Below are 19,243 nucleotides of genomic sequence, written 5' to 3'. Positions count from 1 at the left end.
CGCGACGAGTGTGACTGACAAACACGACTTGGCAAAAGATTTTCATGTCAAACCATTGTCTCGAAAAGTGCTCAAGCTTTGAGCGCGAAATCAAATAACAAAGCTCACATTGCATTCTGCATACAGTGCTTGTGTTAAAAATTTGGTGTGTGCGCACTTCTTAACGTATACGCATAATCCAATGCAATGTAGACGGTTTCTAGACCGTCATAAACGCAAGCGTGCATAGGCCGCGTCGTCTGCTGTTATTATGGGATCGGTGCGGCATCTGGCGGCGAGCGCCAAAACTATAAGGGACGGATGGCGCGTATGTATTTAGCGCTAATGCGCGGGCACAAAAAAATATAGGAGGCTATGAGAGAACATATCCTTCGAACGCTGCACGCGAGCAATATCACTCGCTCATTTTCCTCCCTGTAAATTAGTATTTAGCGCGCGTCTCGTCGCGTAATTTTTTTTGTTGTTGTTATTTCACACGCACGTGCGCGCGTGTACGTTCTTGCTCGCGTTCTACGCAGTTGTGCAATCTCCGGTTTCTCTTTTTCCTTGTACAGCTGAATGGAGCGAACGCAACTTTCCACGCTTATATGAACATATACGCGCACTTTTGTTGAGGAAACGTGTGTTTACGGCCAGTCCGCTCTTATTGCGTGTGTGTATATAGTGTCTGGCACATGCGTTTCACCTCGTAAAACCGTTCTATGCTGGAGTGATTGTATATATATATATATATATATATATATATATATATATATATATATATATATATATATATATATATATATATATATATATATATATATATATATATATATAATATGCTGGCTCGTGACTTGTAGAACTCTGGTTCGCCCAGTGTATGTCTGACATCAAAAATATATATAAAATAAAATTTAAAAAAAATCGATCTGTGCACATAAAAGCAGTAGGCTTTACATATGGTCGCTACGACAGCTATTTTTCACTTACTTCTCGTTCGAATATTCTTCAGCTTATTACTCTTTTCTCGTCGTCACGCTGTCACTGACGATTTCATTTACTCCGCAACTATATGCGCCCGCCAGATATAACCGTGGAGCCGAACCGGTCTCCTTTTAATCGCAGAACAAATGTGCATCAATAGCTTTTTTTGTTTTTTTTTGCATTGTTGAAATAGGGAATGTTTTACCTGGCCTTGTCAAATCGTTACGACTTGTTCTACATTAATACATTAATAACCATTGATCTTCGTGTTAGGTAGATTTTTTGTTGTGTTTTGAATTTTTGTATTTTGCGTAAACTCCCGCGATAGCTGTTGAAGGCTGCAGTAAGCTGACACATTGTGCGTGCGGGGTATAGAGAGTTTTGATTGATTGATTGATTGATTGACATGTGTGGTTTAACGTCCCAAAACCACCATACGATTATGAGAGACGCCGTAGTGGAGGAATCCGGAAATTTTGACCACCTGGGGTTCTTTAACGTGCTCTCAAATCTTGAGCGCACGGGCCTACAACATTTCCGCCTCCATGGAAAATGCAGCCGCCGCAGCCGGGATTCGATCCCGCAACCTGCAGGTCAGCACTCGAGTACCTTAGCCACTCGACCACCGCGGCGGGGCGTATAGAAAGCAAGAACCGACAGGCATGGTGGTCAAGGGGCGGAAGGCGTAGACAGGACCTCGGTAACAACAACAAGAGATGAGAGGTTTATTTTACGGTCGCAATATTGGGCAAACATGGCGCTTCCCCCTCCCCCTTCCATGTGATGAGAGGGGGCATCCACCCCCTTAGATTAGGGTGTAAACACATTTTTTCACGCCACTTGTCATTAGCGTGTTTTTTTTATAGCCTAATTGTCGCAGAATCAAAGTTTTCTCCGGTACTGAGTTCGGCAGAAAACTCTCCTCTGGGTCTCGAATGATGCACGTTTCCAGCTGTTTTGCAATAGTAATATCGCGGCGCTGCGTCTGGCACGTCTATAGTCGGTAACAGCCGTTATGTCTAAGGATCGGTATGTTGACGATTGATATGTCTATTGTCTTCAAAGACGCCCTTGTTTACTGGCGGCCTTCAAAGGGCGCGTTACGTAAACCACACGTAAGCGCCTGCCACAGGGCGTCCTGCGAATCAAGACACGCGTTCAGAGCGCATCGCTGCAGGCGTTGCATCTGTGTCCGTTCTAGCGAAGTATAGCGTATTGCCGACTCGTGCTCTGAAATCGTTCCGCTCTCATGGGAGCATGTAAGTGTGGCATTGTCTCATCTTCGTAACTGTTATTACGATATTTTTTTTTTCGAAACGTTATTACTATCTGCCGTTCTGAATTTCTGAAGTATGCGCAGTTTTATTAAGCAGAGCGATGCAGTAAAACCGTGCGCATGGATAAGCCTTCGGGTGAGGGGGGGGGGGGCTGACGTGGCTCAGTCGCGTTCGGCTTCAGAGCTCTGTAGGTCGCCGGTTCGACTCCGTGGCAGAGGTGGGCGCATGTATATAAGAAAGGCGAAGTTCGGAAATGCTTGCGTACTTAGCTTCAGGTGCCTGTTAAGGAACCCCACGTGGTCAAAACGATACCGAATACGCCACTATACGGCGTCTCTAGCAGCCGCCAGTGTTTATATGGTTAGAATATACTACTCAACCCACTGTGAGGGAGCAAGGGGGCGCTTCTCTTTGATGCTTGCCTTCTTCAACTCCTGTAGTTCTTTATCGCTTGACCTTAATACGTCAGTGATACGTGTGAAGCTTAGAAATTTTTTCGTGTAAGGTGCCGTATATCGTGGAGACGAACAGTCTCTGAAAAGTAGGGCGTTCCTAGAGCGAGTGTTTCGACGAATGGTCTTATATTGTTCAAGGCCTTGAAGAGGAAGATACCACGTGGCAGAGGTCTTCAAGCTTCCGCTTTTCACGTGAATCGCTGCCTTGTTTATATTTCATTCGGAATGATAAACTCGCCAAGTCACAAAGCCGCTTGAAGCCGGGAAGAAGTTTAGGGAGAATTTATTTGTACGATATACGGTATAACTCAGCGGTCACTTCATATATGCGCTGTCTGGCACGCGAGGCTTCCGAGTGCACTGGGAAGTACGCAACGACCGAATCGCCTCCAATGATTCGTGTATATTGAATATTCTATGGCTAATGGGTGAGCGGCTGGGCAGACCATTGTTTCGACGGCCAGTCTCTGAGCGGCCTTCTGAGCGGACGTCATGTAAAACTCGCGCGCGGGGCGGATGCCGTCGCGACATTCTCCTTCTGCGGATTAGGCAGCGTTTGCCAGCAGCAACAGGAGATAGAGCGAAAGTGGGGAGCGCACTCACGTCAGAAGGGCACGGCTCCAAAACACACGCTGGAGGGGAAGCGGCGGCCGACGATGTATACTTCGGAACGGCCTGCCGCTTGTAACGTTCGGCGTGCTGCTTGTGCGGAGCGTGGAAATGCGAACGCCGCGCGAGGCAGCCGACCCCGTTTTTTGCGGCTTTGCGCTAGATCGCTGCAGTGCATCGCCTGTTGTTGCTCTTTATTGCTTTCCGTTAGGCCGACGACGACTTTGTGCTGCAGGCAGCTGCTTTACGGCGCCGCTGTCGTTTAGCCTTATACCGATTGCGCCCGCGCACGGATTAGCCACGTGTTTTCGTTTTGAGAAAATATACGATGCCCCTAACTTCCAAGGTGCTTAGTTTCGTGAAGCTGAAAGCTGGAAAAGCGAGTCGATACCGTCGCTTTCTTCGTGGAGTTAGCTCGCGTAAATTTATGCGAGCAGTTCCCGATTCGCGACGGGATAGCTGCTGCACTGTTTGAAAGCCAAACAACTGGTTTGAGTTTGGTACCGGTGAATGTCCTTACTTCTTTTAGGAGCGAAGCTCCTTAAGCTATGGGTTTGTCCCTCCTAGCTCGTTGTGGTTCGTGACCGCCTAGTTCGATGACTCATTCAGCAGATGTGGATGGACGGACGGACGGATGTACACAGAGGCGAACAGACGGATGCAAATAATTAACATAAACATGACGCTGTTTGGAAAACGAACTGATGATTTGCCTATTTGATGTTAGTGCAAACATGTGCTATTGCTATGGAGGTATTCGAAAAAAGGGCGTACAATAAAATCATTCTGTACCGTCGAGACAGTTGTGCAATGCTACGTCGTTACACTGTAAAAGGATTGTGCCGCAGGTTACGCACAAATTTCCACGTGTTGACAAGCCTTGCGCCTTTATGAACAAAAATGACATTCCAACTGCACGACGCAGGCAAGTTAAATCCTAAGGGACAAGCCTGAACGACGAAAAAAAAAAAAAATCCGTATATCGGCTGTCGTCTCATGGGGAACCACGAGTTTACATTCAAGTGATCTCTGATGGATGTATAGATGTTGTACAAGTGGTCAAGCAGTTAAAAAATAGATGTTCTACAAGTGGTCAAGCAGTTAAACTTGACTTCTCTTCCCGTGAATGTAACTTGAACTTGAGGAGTGCGGTCAGTCTCGTCATTAGGAAAGACAGGGTTGGATTTAAATCATCATCATAAACCTGACTACGCCCACGGCAAGGCAAAGGCATCTTCTATGATCCACCAATCAACCTGGTCTTGTGCTTTCCGCTACCACATTATACCTGGCAGCAGAAATCACGATGCCGGATTGAGTTAAATAGCAGAAAATTATTTGTCATACCTATGGTAAATCGTGGAGGTTAACAAGCGAAAATGCACTTTCACTGTGAAGAGTGGGCGCTCACTACATGCAACAAAAGGGAACGCAGGTTTGTATGAGGATGCTGTGGAATTGGGAGTTGAAATATGCAGACGTCGCCCCTGAGAGGTACTTCACTGATTGTTGTACTCGTCAACATCGCTTTGTGCGTATGAATAACTAATAAATTCGCTGTTTTTCTTTTTCTGTCAGCCTTTGGTTGGCCTACGTGTAATTTGACACAGCCTTTCCCGTGAGTCTTGCAGTTCTTTTTCTAAACAACTGATTCACTGACACTGATTGTGGCAGAGGACCGTGATAGTTATGTATATAACCTGATGGGTGGTGCTACATGTTGTATTGGTCGTGGTATAGTAGTAGTTAGTCTGCTCTATACCACTGGAATTGAAATGTGGCTCGTTGGTACATATTGCCATGCTCCTTTATCAAGTGTCCTTATCGCCAAAGTACACGTGTATGTGCTGTCTTATGCGACCGCGCCCATTGACCAAAGAACCATCGAGATAACTGTAGAACATTTTCATGCGATTACGCCCACAACGGGCACATTACAGATTCTTCTGGCACTTACGACGCCGCTAGCGATATCGCTGGAATATTCGATGGCCCATGTATAAATGCCGACGCTCTGTTCGCCGTTATCAGTGACTTTGTGTTGCTGTAATCTGGCTTTCTGTTTACAGGCCACAAGTTCGGGCGAATAAACAGTTTCATCTTGGACCAGGAGTCCGCTCCCTTCGTCGACGTCATGACTCCTTGACATATTATAATTGGATAATAATCTGTGGTATCGATACATATCTGTGTGCAGTGGTGCGATGGCAGCACCTGGCGAGGGATACGAACAGCGCCCGCGTTGTCGTGCTTTCTTGTTTTTCGTTTTCTGCGCTATGACAGAAACGAGCGAGATTCGGAACGTTCTTCAAGAAAATGTAGCTCCTCGGCCGTGCACCGTCGACCCGTTGTCCGCGCCTACGGCGGGTCCCCTTCGCGACGATGCGACTCTGCTGGCTTCCATAGCGGCCTGCTGGGGGCCGCTTCCGGTGCGTTCTCCGCAGCCGCCGTTGCTGCTGCTGCAGCTGCCGCCGCGAGGAGGGAGGTTTCGCGGGGAAGGGGCCGTTCGCAAGAAGCGAGGAGGGAGGAAGAAAAGCAGCCTGCCTGGCCGCTCGCTGACGACACAGGCCTCCTCCGAGGGCCGTCACGGCGACCTTGGCAACCGTCCTGCCAGGCGTGTGTTTTGTGTGTGTGTGTGTGCGTGAAAGAGCCGCTTCTCGAGGGAGTAGCGTCATCCGACTGCAGCTGACTTGGCTGCTGTTTGTGGCACGGCCGCCGCTGCCGCAGTTCCCCGCCGCTCCCGAGGTAGCGACGTGTCGCCGTACCGCTGCTTTCCGCGTCGTTCGACGCGCCCATTCCATCGCCGCGCCGCGGAGCTTTTGTTGCGGATACTTCGTATCCATTTTCTTCTTCGGGGGAGTGCCTGCCCGGGACAGCGACCGGCCGCCACGGAGGAGCCGCCCGTGTACCTGTTCACCTTCGACGACGTCGGCATGGTGTTCCAGCGCTGGGGTACGGAAACCGTCGCCGCCGATGCGTGGTGACCGCCCCGTCCTCGCCCTCCGGTTTGTACTACGCTCGCGGGGCACGCTTTTCGGCCTACCGGAGGCCTAACGGCCCGCATCATCGAAAGAGCCCGCCGAATCGTCCCGCTTCATTACGGGTCCTCGGATGTCTCGCACGGGCCGGCTAACGAGTCCCGTAATTAGCGTTGGCCTCCAGAGCCATTAAGCGAGGGCCGCTAGCGTCCGCAACAAGTGACCGTCGTCGTCGTGGCCCCGCATGATCGCAAGTTCACAGCGAGGGCCGTTCTTCCTTCTCGGTCGGAAGCCCTGCTGCGAGAAGCCCATCTTGACCTTCCCCCAACCGGGCGCGCATTGTGTTGTGTGTGTGCGTGCGTGCATGCGTGATTGTGCGTGCGTGTGCCTTCGTGTCGGAGTCCGAAGTAGTTTCGGGGCGGTGACAATCGGCCGGGGGGTGATTGTGTTCTCGTGTTTCGTCCGCCGTCGTGAGCTGCGGCGCCCGCTGGGGCGATGCCGCTCCTGCGCTCGTCTTGTTTGTCTTTGTGCTAATATGGTCGCAGCAGTGCAGTGCCCCGAAGACAGGGCTAAATGCGGCCCTGTTCGGTGCATTAGGCTGGGCGCCCCGAAGGGCAGCAGCGGTGTGGCCAAATCGTGAGGGACGCGCGTGCGGTGCGTCGGCCTGTTTCGCGTTTTGTAATTGAGGACTCGAGTTGAGGCTCGCTCGTGTGTGAACTCTGTTCGGGCGCAGCCAGATGCCGGCACCAGCTGACATGACTGGTAACTCGTTACGCCTTTTCTGACGCCTTCTTTTCCTGTAAGGCAAATGTAGTGTGCGCGGGTTCGGAAATAGGCACGTCGCTTGTGTAGCTGCGCCCGTGGAGGTAAATGAGGATTCTGGCATGAACAGAAAGTAATGCTTACATGCGAGGTCCAGTAGTTTGACAAATCTCATTATGGTTCCGTTCTTGCTTTGAAAAAAAAAAAAAAAGTCTAGGTAGGTTGCTACATGCAGCCTAAAGAAAAAGTCAGTGCTCCAGATTATCATCACAATTTTTTTATAATTGTGATATGAATATTCTGTTATCTGTTATAGCAGCAGGATATTACTTATTTTCATGCTGATCTGTTTGCATGGATACTGTGTGAACCGGGGTGACGCCTTGGTGATGACACCATTATCTATTTTACTCCTAAACCACTTTGCAAGTGGCTCGAGCTGTTGATTTTTAAGGCTACAGGGCGTACCTTCGTGTACACAACAAGCCTTTGGGTGAAATCGAGGTAAGATTGACCCCATAGTGGCTTATGTGTGCGCAGGCTTGTGCCGGGGTTCCAGCAAGACGGACGAACCCCAGCCAACAGCCCCGGCTGCGACCGAGCCTGGACGACCTCGGCCAGGCCCCAAGCCGGCACCGCCACCACGCAAGCGTGGGCCTCCTTTAGACATCACTGCAGTAAGTCCACTGTGCTGCTTAGCCTTACGCACATGTGGTCTAATAGGCTTTAATATGGCCATGTATGTAACTTCGTTTGATTTCATGTTAAGGGTTGAAAATGAGACGTCACAGTTAACGCAGAAGCCCCCACTATGGCAAGCTTCGTAATTGTATTGTGCAGGGGTTTACATGCTGCCCAAAGCAATCTGAAAGGGATAACAATCTCTGTGTGTTCAATGCTTACATCGTACTTGGCACCACTGCTGAGCTAACCCAATAACAATTGCATGCATGATAAATGGTCTTCAGAGTACTTTTTATGCCATCTGAAGCCACAATCACCTTGAGATGGCACAGAAACCTTCATTTAGATCCAGTAAGCTTTGGTTACTGCAGTCAGGTTGCAGTAACTGAAGGTTATCTCCCAGGAGCCCGTTTGTACGTTCATTAATGGCACTGTTACGAACTTCCATAGGCTTTAATTTTGATTGCTGTCATCCTAAAACTCTGTATTTCATTCAAACTGCTACCATTTCAAGTCATATCTAATCTTGTTTCAGACACCGCAGAAAGATGGTGAACCAACGGAAGAGACGCGGAGGCAACAAGAGCACACCGCAAGCCCCTTTGACGAGAACGCAGAGTGGGCAGAAATTGCAGACATCATGGCATCATTTGGAAGTGGCATTGCGAGGGAATCCATTTTTGCCAGAGACCTAGAGGAGGAGTTTGCCCGCACACTTACAAGGCAGCACAAAAAGAAATCAGGCAAGTGTTTGGAATGATCCTTTACTGCAATGGTATAGGCCTGGGATCTAAAGAATGGGTTGGAAAAAAGTTTCCTCACTGCCTTAGCCTGTGAACTGAAACTGAACACTACAGATGAGACTTTGCTATAAATATGTTACTGCATGTTTATGCACACTATAGTGCATCCCTTTGAGAAACCGCCGTGCTTTCTAGTTTGATCATAGTCGAGGGTTTCTCTCGTGCTATTCGAAAAGGCCCCTTTAAAGCCGTGGTAGGCAAAAAAGTTCGAACGTGGGAGGTGCAAATATATTCTTCGCATGCTTTTGATCATGTCTGTATTGGCAGTTGCACTACAATGCCTGGGTGGCCAACCTCCACAAAGATGTTTTCCATTCCTCATTCTTAGAAACGAATGGGTCTACGTCTTCATGTCCTGAAAACATCGAGCACTGGCTCCAAGACCTCGGTCTTCCAGAGTATGCCAACTTGCTTCTGGTGAATGGATACGATGACGTTCGGTTTCTGGTGAGCAACATTTTATTCAGGGAAAGTTCATCATTTTCAGCACTGTTGTAGTGTCAGTAAAGTACATGGCTTCTTGCTGCAGTTTACTCGTGATATGAATCTGCACGGTTTTTCACAGGAAAATGAATCTGCACATCCTTTCTTTCTATGAACTGCCTTTGTCTAGTTTGTCCCTAGTAAACATGATTATGTAATCTTAATACTGCTGCCTGTTTATGCACATCTCAATAGAATGAAAACGTATTTTGGTGTTAATAATTGAGCTGTACGAGAGCTGAGATAGCACTGAATTCGGGTGTGCCTTTGTTACTGAGATTTACTGTACATCTTGTGTGATTTTTGTACTCTTCCTGATCTTTTAATGTAGGGGAATAAATGCGCACTACTTTTACATGCCTTCAGGGAGGTGGACTTGTCGAAGACCAAGACCTTCTCGACATGGGAGTGTCCAATGCTGAGCACCGGCGGCTTATGGTAGAGTCTGCGGCGCAGAAGCTTCCCCCAGTTCCTCGACTAGAGCCCGGATCAGATCCGGGTTTGGACGCCTGGCTAGACTCCATTGGTCTTGGCTGCTACGCACAACGGTTCCGGGACAATGGGCTTGGCTCTCTTGACCGCTGCCGGCAGATTTGGGAACTCGAACTGAACACTGTTTTAGAAATTAGCAAACTGGGACACCAGAAACGAATACTCGCGTCCTTGGGTGAACGGGCCAACAACAGCTATGCTGACCTCGATGAGCTGGACCTCGGTCTTTCTAAATTGGTGAGTGTTGCAGTTTTTTTAGTCAATTTAGAAAGTTTCCTAAACCAAAACGCATTACTCAGACAGTGTTGTCTAGTTTTCGCAACAGTTTTTAATTTTAGCGAGTCAAAACAGAACTATAATACAGTGTGCCACTGAAATCTTTGAAGTGGCTTTTGTGGTCATGTTCAGTACTTATAAAGGCACTTCTACATTGTGGAAATGTTATATGACCATTTGTAATAGCCCAATGCACAACTGGAACCACTTCGGATTACAGTTGTATTTTGGTTCATTCAAGGTAGTAAGTTTTTACCACGATAGAAATGAGTCGAGCTATAGGAAGCAGTGCTCATGTACAGCGGTATCAATACAGTGCTAAAACCTAGCTTTGTATGTGTGCATGGTTCTGAAACTATTGAGCTTCTTGAAGATACTTTGGACATGTACTGATTGGCTGGCTGAACTCAACAGCTTAATAACATGGCAATTGTCTAACCTTATTATATCATTTGTTAACCTCGAGGTACGTCTATATTATGTTCATATTTTTTTTTCTTAGACAGTTTCTTAGTGTGCCTTAGCAGCTTATTCTAATTAAGTGCATGTAGTTGATGAAGAAGCTCCCAAAATGGTCTTTAGTACTTGCTGTCTAGCTTGTTTTGCTGGATGTAATTGCTTAAAATCTTTGCACTTGACTGGCAGAATCCTGGTGCCTCTAAGCACATTTTTTTTTCACTGCCTTTGGCTCTGCACAAGGGTAGAACATTAGTTTTCTTTCATTTAGCTTGCTGAAAAGGGTTTATTATTACTTTTAAACAAGATTGATTTCATTAAAATTTTCATTTCGAAATTTTGTCATTGCACTGCAGTGTCTATGTGATGCTAATATTTCACTTTCCAGGACAGAATCTTTGCAGCATGGTGTCATATTTTTTTATCTTGCCGTTCACGGTACTGCTTTACTGCATTTGTTTTACTGTACTGCATTTGATGCCACATGAGGCGGATCGGTGCATTGATAATCTATGTGCAGAACATGGGCCTTCGGGAGCTTGGAGTTGAAGACGATGACAGGTTGGCGCCAAGTAGTCTTCGAATTCGGCCACCAACGCAGCTGATGAGCGATCCCGGTCGATCTCCTGCATCCCATAGCACTGCCAGTACGGCAGCTGCCCAGTGGAGGCACGACCCAGAACTGCTCATCAATGGCTCCTGTGAATACACTGCACATGTAAGAAACTTTTTCTTGTTAGGTTAAGGGGGTCTCGAGATGAGAATTGGGAAGATTTGCTAATCATTTATTTGCTTTGTTACTACTCTTTGGCCTACAGTCATTTTGCAAAACTTCGAATGATTAGTTGCTACATGTGTCAGTGTATTTATGCAAAGGTGCCTTTTGGATCCAGCAGTGTCTTAGGCGCAGTGTCAAATGCTGTCACCTAAAAACATTGATATGCCTGTTGATGAGTCTTGTCAGATTTTTCAAAACTGAACATTTTAGAATGATGCCTCTGCATGAGATGGTGTGCTTTGTCATTTATGCAAATTCTCATTGGAGAAAGGAGGTCAATGACTACTGTAATCAATTTTAGCACTATAATTGCTTGTGCGTACCCAACTTATCACTAGATTAGGCTCTCTGTTTTCTTTCGTGTCCAATTCTCAGGTCTATCTACAATTTCTTTTGATTGCACTAATCAAGATTTAAACCCTTTCTCACTGCTGTGGAGGAACTGCTTGAATGGACAATCTTGCTAGGCAGCATGAATTTACAAAAGTACAGATTAACTACATGTTTTATTTTTGTATTCTCTTGCTTCAGCCTTATATAACGAAATGGTCTTTAGTTCTTCACTTTTAAGCCTCTTGAGTGCATCAAGGAAGCAAGTAACCAATAGCTTGAACTTAAAATGTTAGGGGTTAACAGTAGTCTGCATTAATATTCTTAATTCTTTCTAGGTATGACCAAATGAACAAGACAGGAAAGTTTTCTTAAGGAACATGGTTGTTGTGTTGCGAATTGAAATCTCTCGCTTCCCTTTACTCATGCAAAACTTCCCACAGTACTTCACCTTATTATTTAAGCTCTTGATGGTCTGTGCTTAATCATAAATTTCAATCAAATTGTACGGTTCTTGGGTATCAATGCTGGCATGCAATTACTTTGCAGTACCTTGGCTCGACGCTTGTGAAGGAGCTGCAGGGGACAGAATCGACGCGGCAATCAATCCACAAGCTCAAGACATCGACGCGCAAGATGGGCAAAGTGCCCTGTGTGCTGCTGTCGGTGTCACACCGTGGAGTCAAGTTTGTTGATGCTGTCACAAAGGTGAGAGCGGATTAGCTCCTGTGCAGAGCAGTGTCGCTGAATTTAGGTTTTTGAATGGTGGAGCCTTGACTTACTTGTGCATTGTTGTCTGTTTGGCAGCGCCCTGTGTGTGAACACGAGATTCGAAACATCCACTGTGCCTGCCAAGATGCTGAGGACCTGACTCACTTCGCCTACATCACGAAAGAGCACCAAACAAACCATCATTACTGTCACGTCTTCTGCGCTCAGACAATGGTGAGTGTCGGACGTGCAAGTGCGACGTTTGATGTGTTTAACATGCATGTTATATGTTTTGTTTCATTTGTATTGTTATATTTTGCGTGTATGCCCTCTTTACGTCGTCAAAATTCCCGCTTTTTAACTCGATTCTTAAAAATTTTTCTAACAATGACTGGAGGTCTTGTTCGGAAAGCTCAGTTTATTTTTTGGGATAATATTCACTTCAAAAAAGGGACATGATGCGAAATTACGCTGACAGGTTGTAGTCATAATACACACTGTAGTTATTCTGTAGACAAAAGTCTGGCAGAATCTCTTCTGATTAGGGACAGACATAGTGGAATAAAAGCGAAAGCACCTTCTCGAAGTTTTTGCGTCCAACTTTTGTTGGCATTTTTCTTTTATTGCACAAACTGCAGGAAGTCTAAGTGCACATCTTTTCCAGGCACTGCTGTAGTGTGTGCGAAGTATAACACAAAATTTAGGGGTCAATATTCTGGGACAAGGGTAAGTTGTGTATGCATCACTAACATCCCCTGAAATTCTGAAATTCTTGCATAGCTGTGGCAGGGCCTCTACTGGTCGTTTATGATTATGCAATTTTCATCGTGCAGGGAAAGCTCTGCCCTTAACAGTTACTTGTTCATGTCAGGTCAGTAATATTTTAATTAGGACAATGATATCGTCTTTATTGTCTCATTTTAGAACTAGTTACTGTATTTTCTGCACATAACTCCATTTTGCGCCCTGATGAGACAATAAAAAATAAAGAAAAAAAAGGCAGATCCGACGTACTGTGGGAATCCATAACATGCGAAGTAAGAATGAGGAAGGGTCATATGTCACTTTAAAATTAGCACAACTTTACAGGGCAGACGTAAATTATGCTGTACATGACACACATGTCATGATTATCATGTTGTGTCATTTACCTTGATCGTCTATTCACGTCAAGTGATACGGCCGCGAGCGCGCTACGAGCATAGCATGTACTCGTGTTTTACATGACACGCATATCATGATTATCATTTTCGAACGTGTCATATACCTTCGTCATTCGTTCACGTCCCGTAATGCCAAAGTTGGCGTATGTGAAGCTAGAGAAACGACCGCGACAGTACCATGAGCGTATGGCGCGTAATCGTGGCTTACATGGCATGCATGTCATGATTTCCACATTAGGGCCTGTCACTTATGTTCGCCATGCAGTCATGTCATACCATACCACTTTTGCAATGTCACGTGAACGAAACCACCACAAAAGCAGCAAGACCATGAAGCATAAATCATGATATTTATGACATAGACGTCGTGATTTTCATGTTATAACTAGTCGCTAATGCGCGTCATACACTTATGTTATGCCTACCAATTTTGGTATAGATACCATTATCGAAACGGCCAGGAGAGCTAAATCGGACGGGTGGGTGGGCGGGTGGATAGCAATGTTTCGCATTTAAAAACAAAAATGAAGATGGAAGAAGTGTTGGATTTACGGTCCAGCGGCCTTTCTGTGCGCCTCGGCAGCTCTCCCTTCGACGTCTGATCCATCCATGCGCTTCGGAGACTTCGAATCGAAACTCGGGTCGCTAAGCAGTCGCCAGTTCTCGTCGCGAGTGGGACCGGTGGCGCTCTCTGCGGGATGTTGAGGCAACTATGGAAACTGGTTGATAGGGAGAGCGCCGCACCGTCAGATTTTTTTTCCCGTGACCCCGCGATGTCTTTTTTTATTTTGACCAAGGTGCTCTTTTTTTATACAGCTTTTTTTTTTTGCCCCCTCGCATGCGTGTGGGGGAGCAAATGTTCCGGTCGTTTGCCAGCTCGTTTGGTACGAAAGGAGCCCGCGCTAGCGATGCGACTGTGGATGGCGGTCATTGGCGTCGTTGGAAAGGCTGCAGTCGTAGATCGCTGCCTAAGATAAGAAATTCCATCTATATCGGGAGAGGCGTGAATGAACAGTTTTTTCGTTTGTTGCTCTGCCTGCAAATATATGCGTGCGGATGAGCGTTTAATAGCGCATTGATTCAGGAAAGGAAAAAAAAGGAGGGGGAGGGGGGGGTCAACGTTGCTTAAAGAAAAAAAAAAAGATAACGAATGCGCAGGTTCCAAATTTGTCATGTCCTTTCGTCTTGCTGATGAGTTTTGAAGAAGTGAACGAGATAACGCATCCCCTCATGGCATATTGGAAGTTGTAGTATCAGCGCACTTCACCAGTGCGAAAGACAAGAAAATGCGCACACACGACAAGTCCTGGTCCTGTTTTCCAAAACTGGTCGTGTGTATCAGGGGCGAAGCACCTTAACACGAAAAGAGTTGTTGTCGAGGCTCGTTGCAGTCCCTCGTTGAAGCGCAGGTGCGGCACATCTGTGCGCAATACTATTCACAGAGCGTACATATAGTTAGCGTATGGTTTAAAAAAATAAAAAGCCGAGACACTGTGCAAACACTGCCATTTAACCACCCATAAATCAAAGCATATGATAGAAAAAAGGTAAACAAGAACAAAATAAGAGGCGGTTAACCAGAACAATATAGAAGGCTACGTACGATTCACGATCCGATGCACACTGCTTCGCCCTTTCACCAGCGTTCTTCACCTGTGGATCTGCAGCAACATTTTTTTTTTTTTTGCTCCAGCGATTCTTCTTACGCGGTATATACTCGGGAGGTAACGCGTTTATTTTCCATGCGTTGACGTTCAACTCCCCCTTGTGCATTCGTTCGCAGGAGCTGGCCACGGAGATCATTCTGACGCTGGGCCAGGCGTTCGAGGTGGCCTACCAGCTCGCGCTGCGCGGTCAGAGCGGCAACGGCACGGTGGGCGGCCACCAGGACAAGTCGTCGTGCCAGCGGCTACCGCAGACGAACTCCCACCGGACATGACAATTGTCGACGAGGTTCTGAGCTGGAGAACAGAACCTCAAACCGGACGCTGCAGTCACACGTCATCGATGTCGACTCGAGCGTCGAGTTCCGCGGCCGCGTCGTCTTGTCCCCCACACCGCCGCACTTTACTTCGGGCGCCAGGAAACGGCGTTTGCCGCCGAACGAAAGGTGAAGACGAAGTCCTCTTCTGCGTGGTCGCAGCCAGCTCGCTGCTGACGAAACGAGAGCCCCGGATTGAAACGCCGTCTTGTCGGTCACGTGATTTGCCCTTACGTGGACGGATGGACTAACGGCCGTGGTGTGCTTCGTAGAGCCATTGACGTCGACTCAGCCGGAAATGGGGGGCTTCTTCAACCGTGCCCACACCGGTGATGGATTTCCAGTTTGTGTTTCAGTTGCCGCGGCGACATCAAGGCACGACGGCCGTCTGTGTAAAGATTTAGTGATCGGTTTTTGTTCCTAGGCGCTGACTATGACAAGAGTTGGTGTGGCCGGGTCTTCTTGTTCGGCCTTGGAACCCATCCGGCGTGGTTTGTGTGTAGGCGTGGAACGGCGGTTCCCTGGCTGAGAACGCCTTCAGTGTATGTACGGGCCGCCGCCGTAACGCCATCTTTGTAGGGGCACCGCCGGTTTGTGGACTACGTTCTGCTTTCGGTAGGAAGTGTAGGGCCGAGAGGCTAAGACAGGAGTTTGGAAAAAAAAAGTGCATGGCAGCTTAGCTGGAGGTCGTGTCATCGGGCTATACGCCATGGTGGCTACGAATTTCGGCGACATGAAACTTGCGGGACTGCGTTGGTGGAGGAGAAATCATCTGCCATTTTTTTCGTATTTAATGTAACTGGAACGCGCGCAGATCACTTGGGTGGTGATGGCTTGGACTTTCTAAAAAAAAAAACAGCTGCTGGAACGGCAGCGGCTCATTATAAGGGACCTGTCAAATGTATACAGCTTTAATATGCTGCAGCTGTTGTGGTCTGCGTAGAGCACTCCCACTTGTAACAATGGTAACCGACGTGATCGTTGAAAAAGTGCGGTGAAAGTCGGAGTGAGAGAAAATAATTTTACTCTAGCCTCGCTCTTCTAATCGCACTTATTTAGGAGGAAACTTCTAGTTTGTCTCCCCTGATCAATCCTGCCCCGATTCATTTACTCTACAGCATGTGCGGCAGATGGCCAGTGTGAAGGAACTGCCTTTGATTTCTTCATACAATAATGTTTGCTACATCTTTACCAATAGTCTCGCCGAAATCTTGTATTCCACACAGTCGCAAGAAAATTGATCAGTTTATTTTATTTTGTTAAAAGTTGATGCGCAATTTGCGATCGTTTAGTCCAGCGTCTCGCTTCTCCCGTGTACCTGGGAGCGCTTTCTCGGACAACTGCAAGCGTTATACGCGGGGAATTAAATTTAGCGTAGTACTCTCTGACGTAGGCACGCCGATATTGGCGTTCTGGGATTGTGGTTTGACTAAAAACGGAAGAATTTCAGCATACACTGCCGCAAGATATCTGTCGGCCCGAATCCCGCTCGTAGTCCTGCTTAATACTAAGGTCGTCTCCGTTGAGCAGTGGCGCGCCAGATACGTGAAAGCGCTTATGTAGGCTTTCAGCTCGAATAGGCAATGCTCTGCTGTATCGTGCTTCAGCGAATCTGTGATGTATTTTCTAAAGCAGGTTGTGTATCCGAAGAGCAGGGGCCGTGTTTCTTTTTTTGTCTTTAGACATTGCAGGTTTTTAGCCAGGTATGGAAGTGCGTCACGGAAATACGGCACCGTTACTTTTCGTATCAACGTGTACGTGTACTGGCAATGTTCGCGCATGCGCACTCGTCAGCTGGTTCCGTATTGCCGCATTTTCGTAACATGCTAAAATGCTCTTAGTGCTGTGTCGTCGGTGAAGGCGCCCGAGCTCAAATATGGCGCCGAGCTTCCCCCTAGCGGAGGTGGGCTTCTCCAAACGGTCGCTTTGTGGAAGCACCTGCAACGCCGCCTGGTGCCGCGCAGTCCTCGTTCGTTTTTAATTTGCGTACTGCATACTGTTGGTGCTCCAGTCGCGGCATTTATGCGGTGGACTAACTTGTAAGCGGGTTGCACTGACGGTTAAGCTCTGTACTAATCAAGTTGGAACACTTTTTTTTTTCGGCATTGTGCGTAAAACGTGCTGGTGTTTTCGTAGCAGAGCCTGACTGGCGCGCTCGTGGTATACTGTGGAGAAAGTACTGGTGCTCGCGAGAACGTGCCAAGTTGCAGCTAGCTTTACATTGCCGTTGGTGTTCTTTCGTGTCCGCGGAGGTGCGCAGTCTTTTTAAGCCTAATTGACAGGCCTCCGCGACAACCGCGTTTTCTTCAAATAGAGGCGCTCTGCGTTCCAGCTCGAATTCGTGTATCGGGCGAAAGAAGTTTGTATACGAGCCATTTTACCGAATTCTTTTCGATAAAAGGCGGGGACTTCGCTTTGTGTGAACGGCAAATGTCGTTTCTGTATACTGGGGTGGGGGAAAGGGGGGGGTCTGTTGCCCTCGCTGCGGCTTTCTGAACTTTTTGGGGCATGTCAGTGTGACGTGAAAACCGTCTCGCCAAGGGCTGCATTGGATAAAAGTTCCCGTTTTTTTTTTTTTTTTGTAATGCGTTCAAAGAACCACACATCACGCGAGCTGATGTGGGAAGTGGAACCGTACAGTTTCGGTCAGCCACTTCAGTACATAAGCGGGCCTGCACTTTAGCTCAACCGTCGGTTCATCACTTAGGCTTAACTCGCAAATAGGGAACAAAGTCACCTCTGTGCAGCACCGCGTCTCTGATCTCCGTTATACGAGCAGTCTTCGCAATAACGCGTTGCGAACCGGTGACGCCACCCTGCGGTCATCGTGTGTCTCTTTCGAATCGATGAATCGACCGACGGGAATATCTAGAACGACTTGTCCCGAGTAGTTTGGGTCCATTTTCCACGCGAGACGTAGCCACAATTTTCGATCGAGGTTATCCGCGAACGTTGGTAAAAAAAAAAAAAATACTACTTTGTCGCGTAGGTACCTCGCCTGTCTAACAGCGCCATCTGCGACTGAAAGCTTGTCGAAAGCGTACTTGCAGCGAAGTCCGTGTGACTGGTTTAGGTGACTTCATAGGTGTACAGCTTTATCGCTCGTCGAAGAAATGGGGTCTCTTGTTTCCTTTGCACAAACTATAACAGGTAGTGTTCGAACATTCAGAGGGTGTTCGAGTTAGTCTGAATTGCGATTGTACTAAATAGGCCGCGCCGGTTTTATATACCCGTGACGAACAAACGACGTGGCGTTGTTTTGTCGAGAAAAGAACGTTCCCTCCCATTCCAGTTTGGCGGGCTTTGTATATACATCCGCGGGCTGGGTTTGTTAGACGCTCGGGGGCCGTCTCGCATAGAAGCCCCGTGCGCCAACTTCACTGTGAAAGAAATGTTTATACGCCATAGACTTCACATGCGGCGTTCACGGAATATCTGCGGCCACCCCTAGTCAGCCGTTGGCGCCCACGGCGTTAATTTTTTTTTTAAATCTTTGCCCCATCCATGTTTCAAAGACAAGGCGACGTGGTTGCTACTCGACGTGTACGATGTTCTACTTATACATATTCTATATACACATATGAAGTATATATATATATATTATACATAATAAGAAAAAAATATACCTGCGCGCGCTGCAATGAAATTGGCGCGTTATGTGATGTATAGCGACATTTTTTTTCCTTTTTAAGACTTGTATATTGTAAGAATAAAGTGACACGTGACTTGTGAAGTTGGACAGCTGAGATTGGTTTCTCTCTCTCTCGTTTGTGTTTGTGTGTGTGCTTCTTCAGTCTCGCGTAAAAAAAAGTTGTTGAAAAAAAAATGAAAACTCAGTCATTACCCAGTGTTGTAACAAGTGTATATTTATTTCTAAAATGGTGATTTACTCTTGCTTAAAGCGCCTTAAAAAAGCACCGCTCTGCTGACATTAACTGTCGGTAAAAAAAAAGAAACAAAAGATGAAACTTAGCGCACTCGCGCGAGAAAATTCGGTTACAGAATAATATTGATAATTGGTATTAATATTCGGCATTATCAA

General features: G+C 47.1%; 1 protein-coding gene across 2 annotated transcripts in view; it reads left to right on the top strand.

Moving 5' to 3' along the window:
- Positions 1 to 18,947, top strand: part of LOC119170549 (uncharacterized) — a 118,588-nt gene extending 99,641 nt beyond the window's left edge. For both annotated transcript variants that reach the window (XM_075887144.1, XM_075887145.1), the window contains 8 exons: positions 7,585 to 7,721; positions 8,264 to 8,471; positions 8,860 to 8,978; positions 9,381 to 9,743; positions 10,759 to 10,956; positions 11,896 to 12,054; positions 12,154 to 12,291; positions 15,004 to 18,947. In XM_075887144.1, coding sequence (XP_075743259.1) covers positions 7,585 to 7,721; positions 8,264 to 8,471; positions 8,860 to 8,978; positions 9,381 to 9,743; positions 10,759 to 10,956; positions 11,896 to 12,054; positions 12,154 to 12,291; positions 15,004 to 15,159 — 1,478 coding nt within the window. In that variant the 3' untranslated portion in view covers positions 15,160 to 18,947. The remainder of the gene's footprint in view (positions 1 to 7,584; positions 7,722 to 8,263; positions 8,472 to 8,859; positions 8,979 to 9,380; positions 9,744 to 10,758; positions 10,957 to 11,895; positions 12,055 to 12,153; positions 12,292 to 15,003) is intronic.
- Positions 18,948 to 19,243: the final 296 nt, after the last annotated feature.

Source organism: Rhipicephalus microplus, chromosome 2, assembly GCF_043290135.1.
Source record: "Rhipicephalus microplus isolate Deutch F79 chromosome 2, USDA_Rmic, whole genome shotgun sequence".
NCBI classification, from domain to species: Eukaryota; Metazoa; Arthropoda; class Arachnida; order Ixodida; family Ixodidae; genus Rhipicephalus; species Rhipicephalus microplus.
The sequence above is the reverse complement of the archived record's forward strand: the minus strand, read 5'-3'. Positions and strand labels throughout refer to the sequence as shown.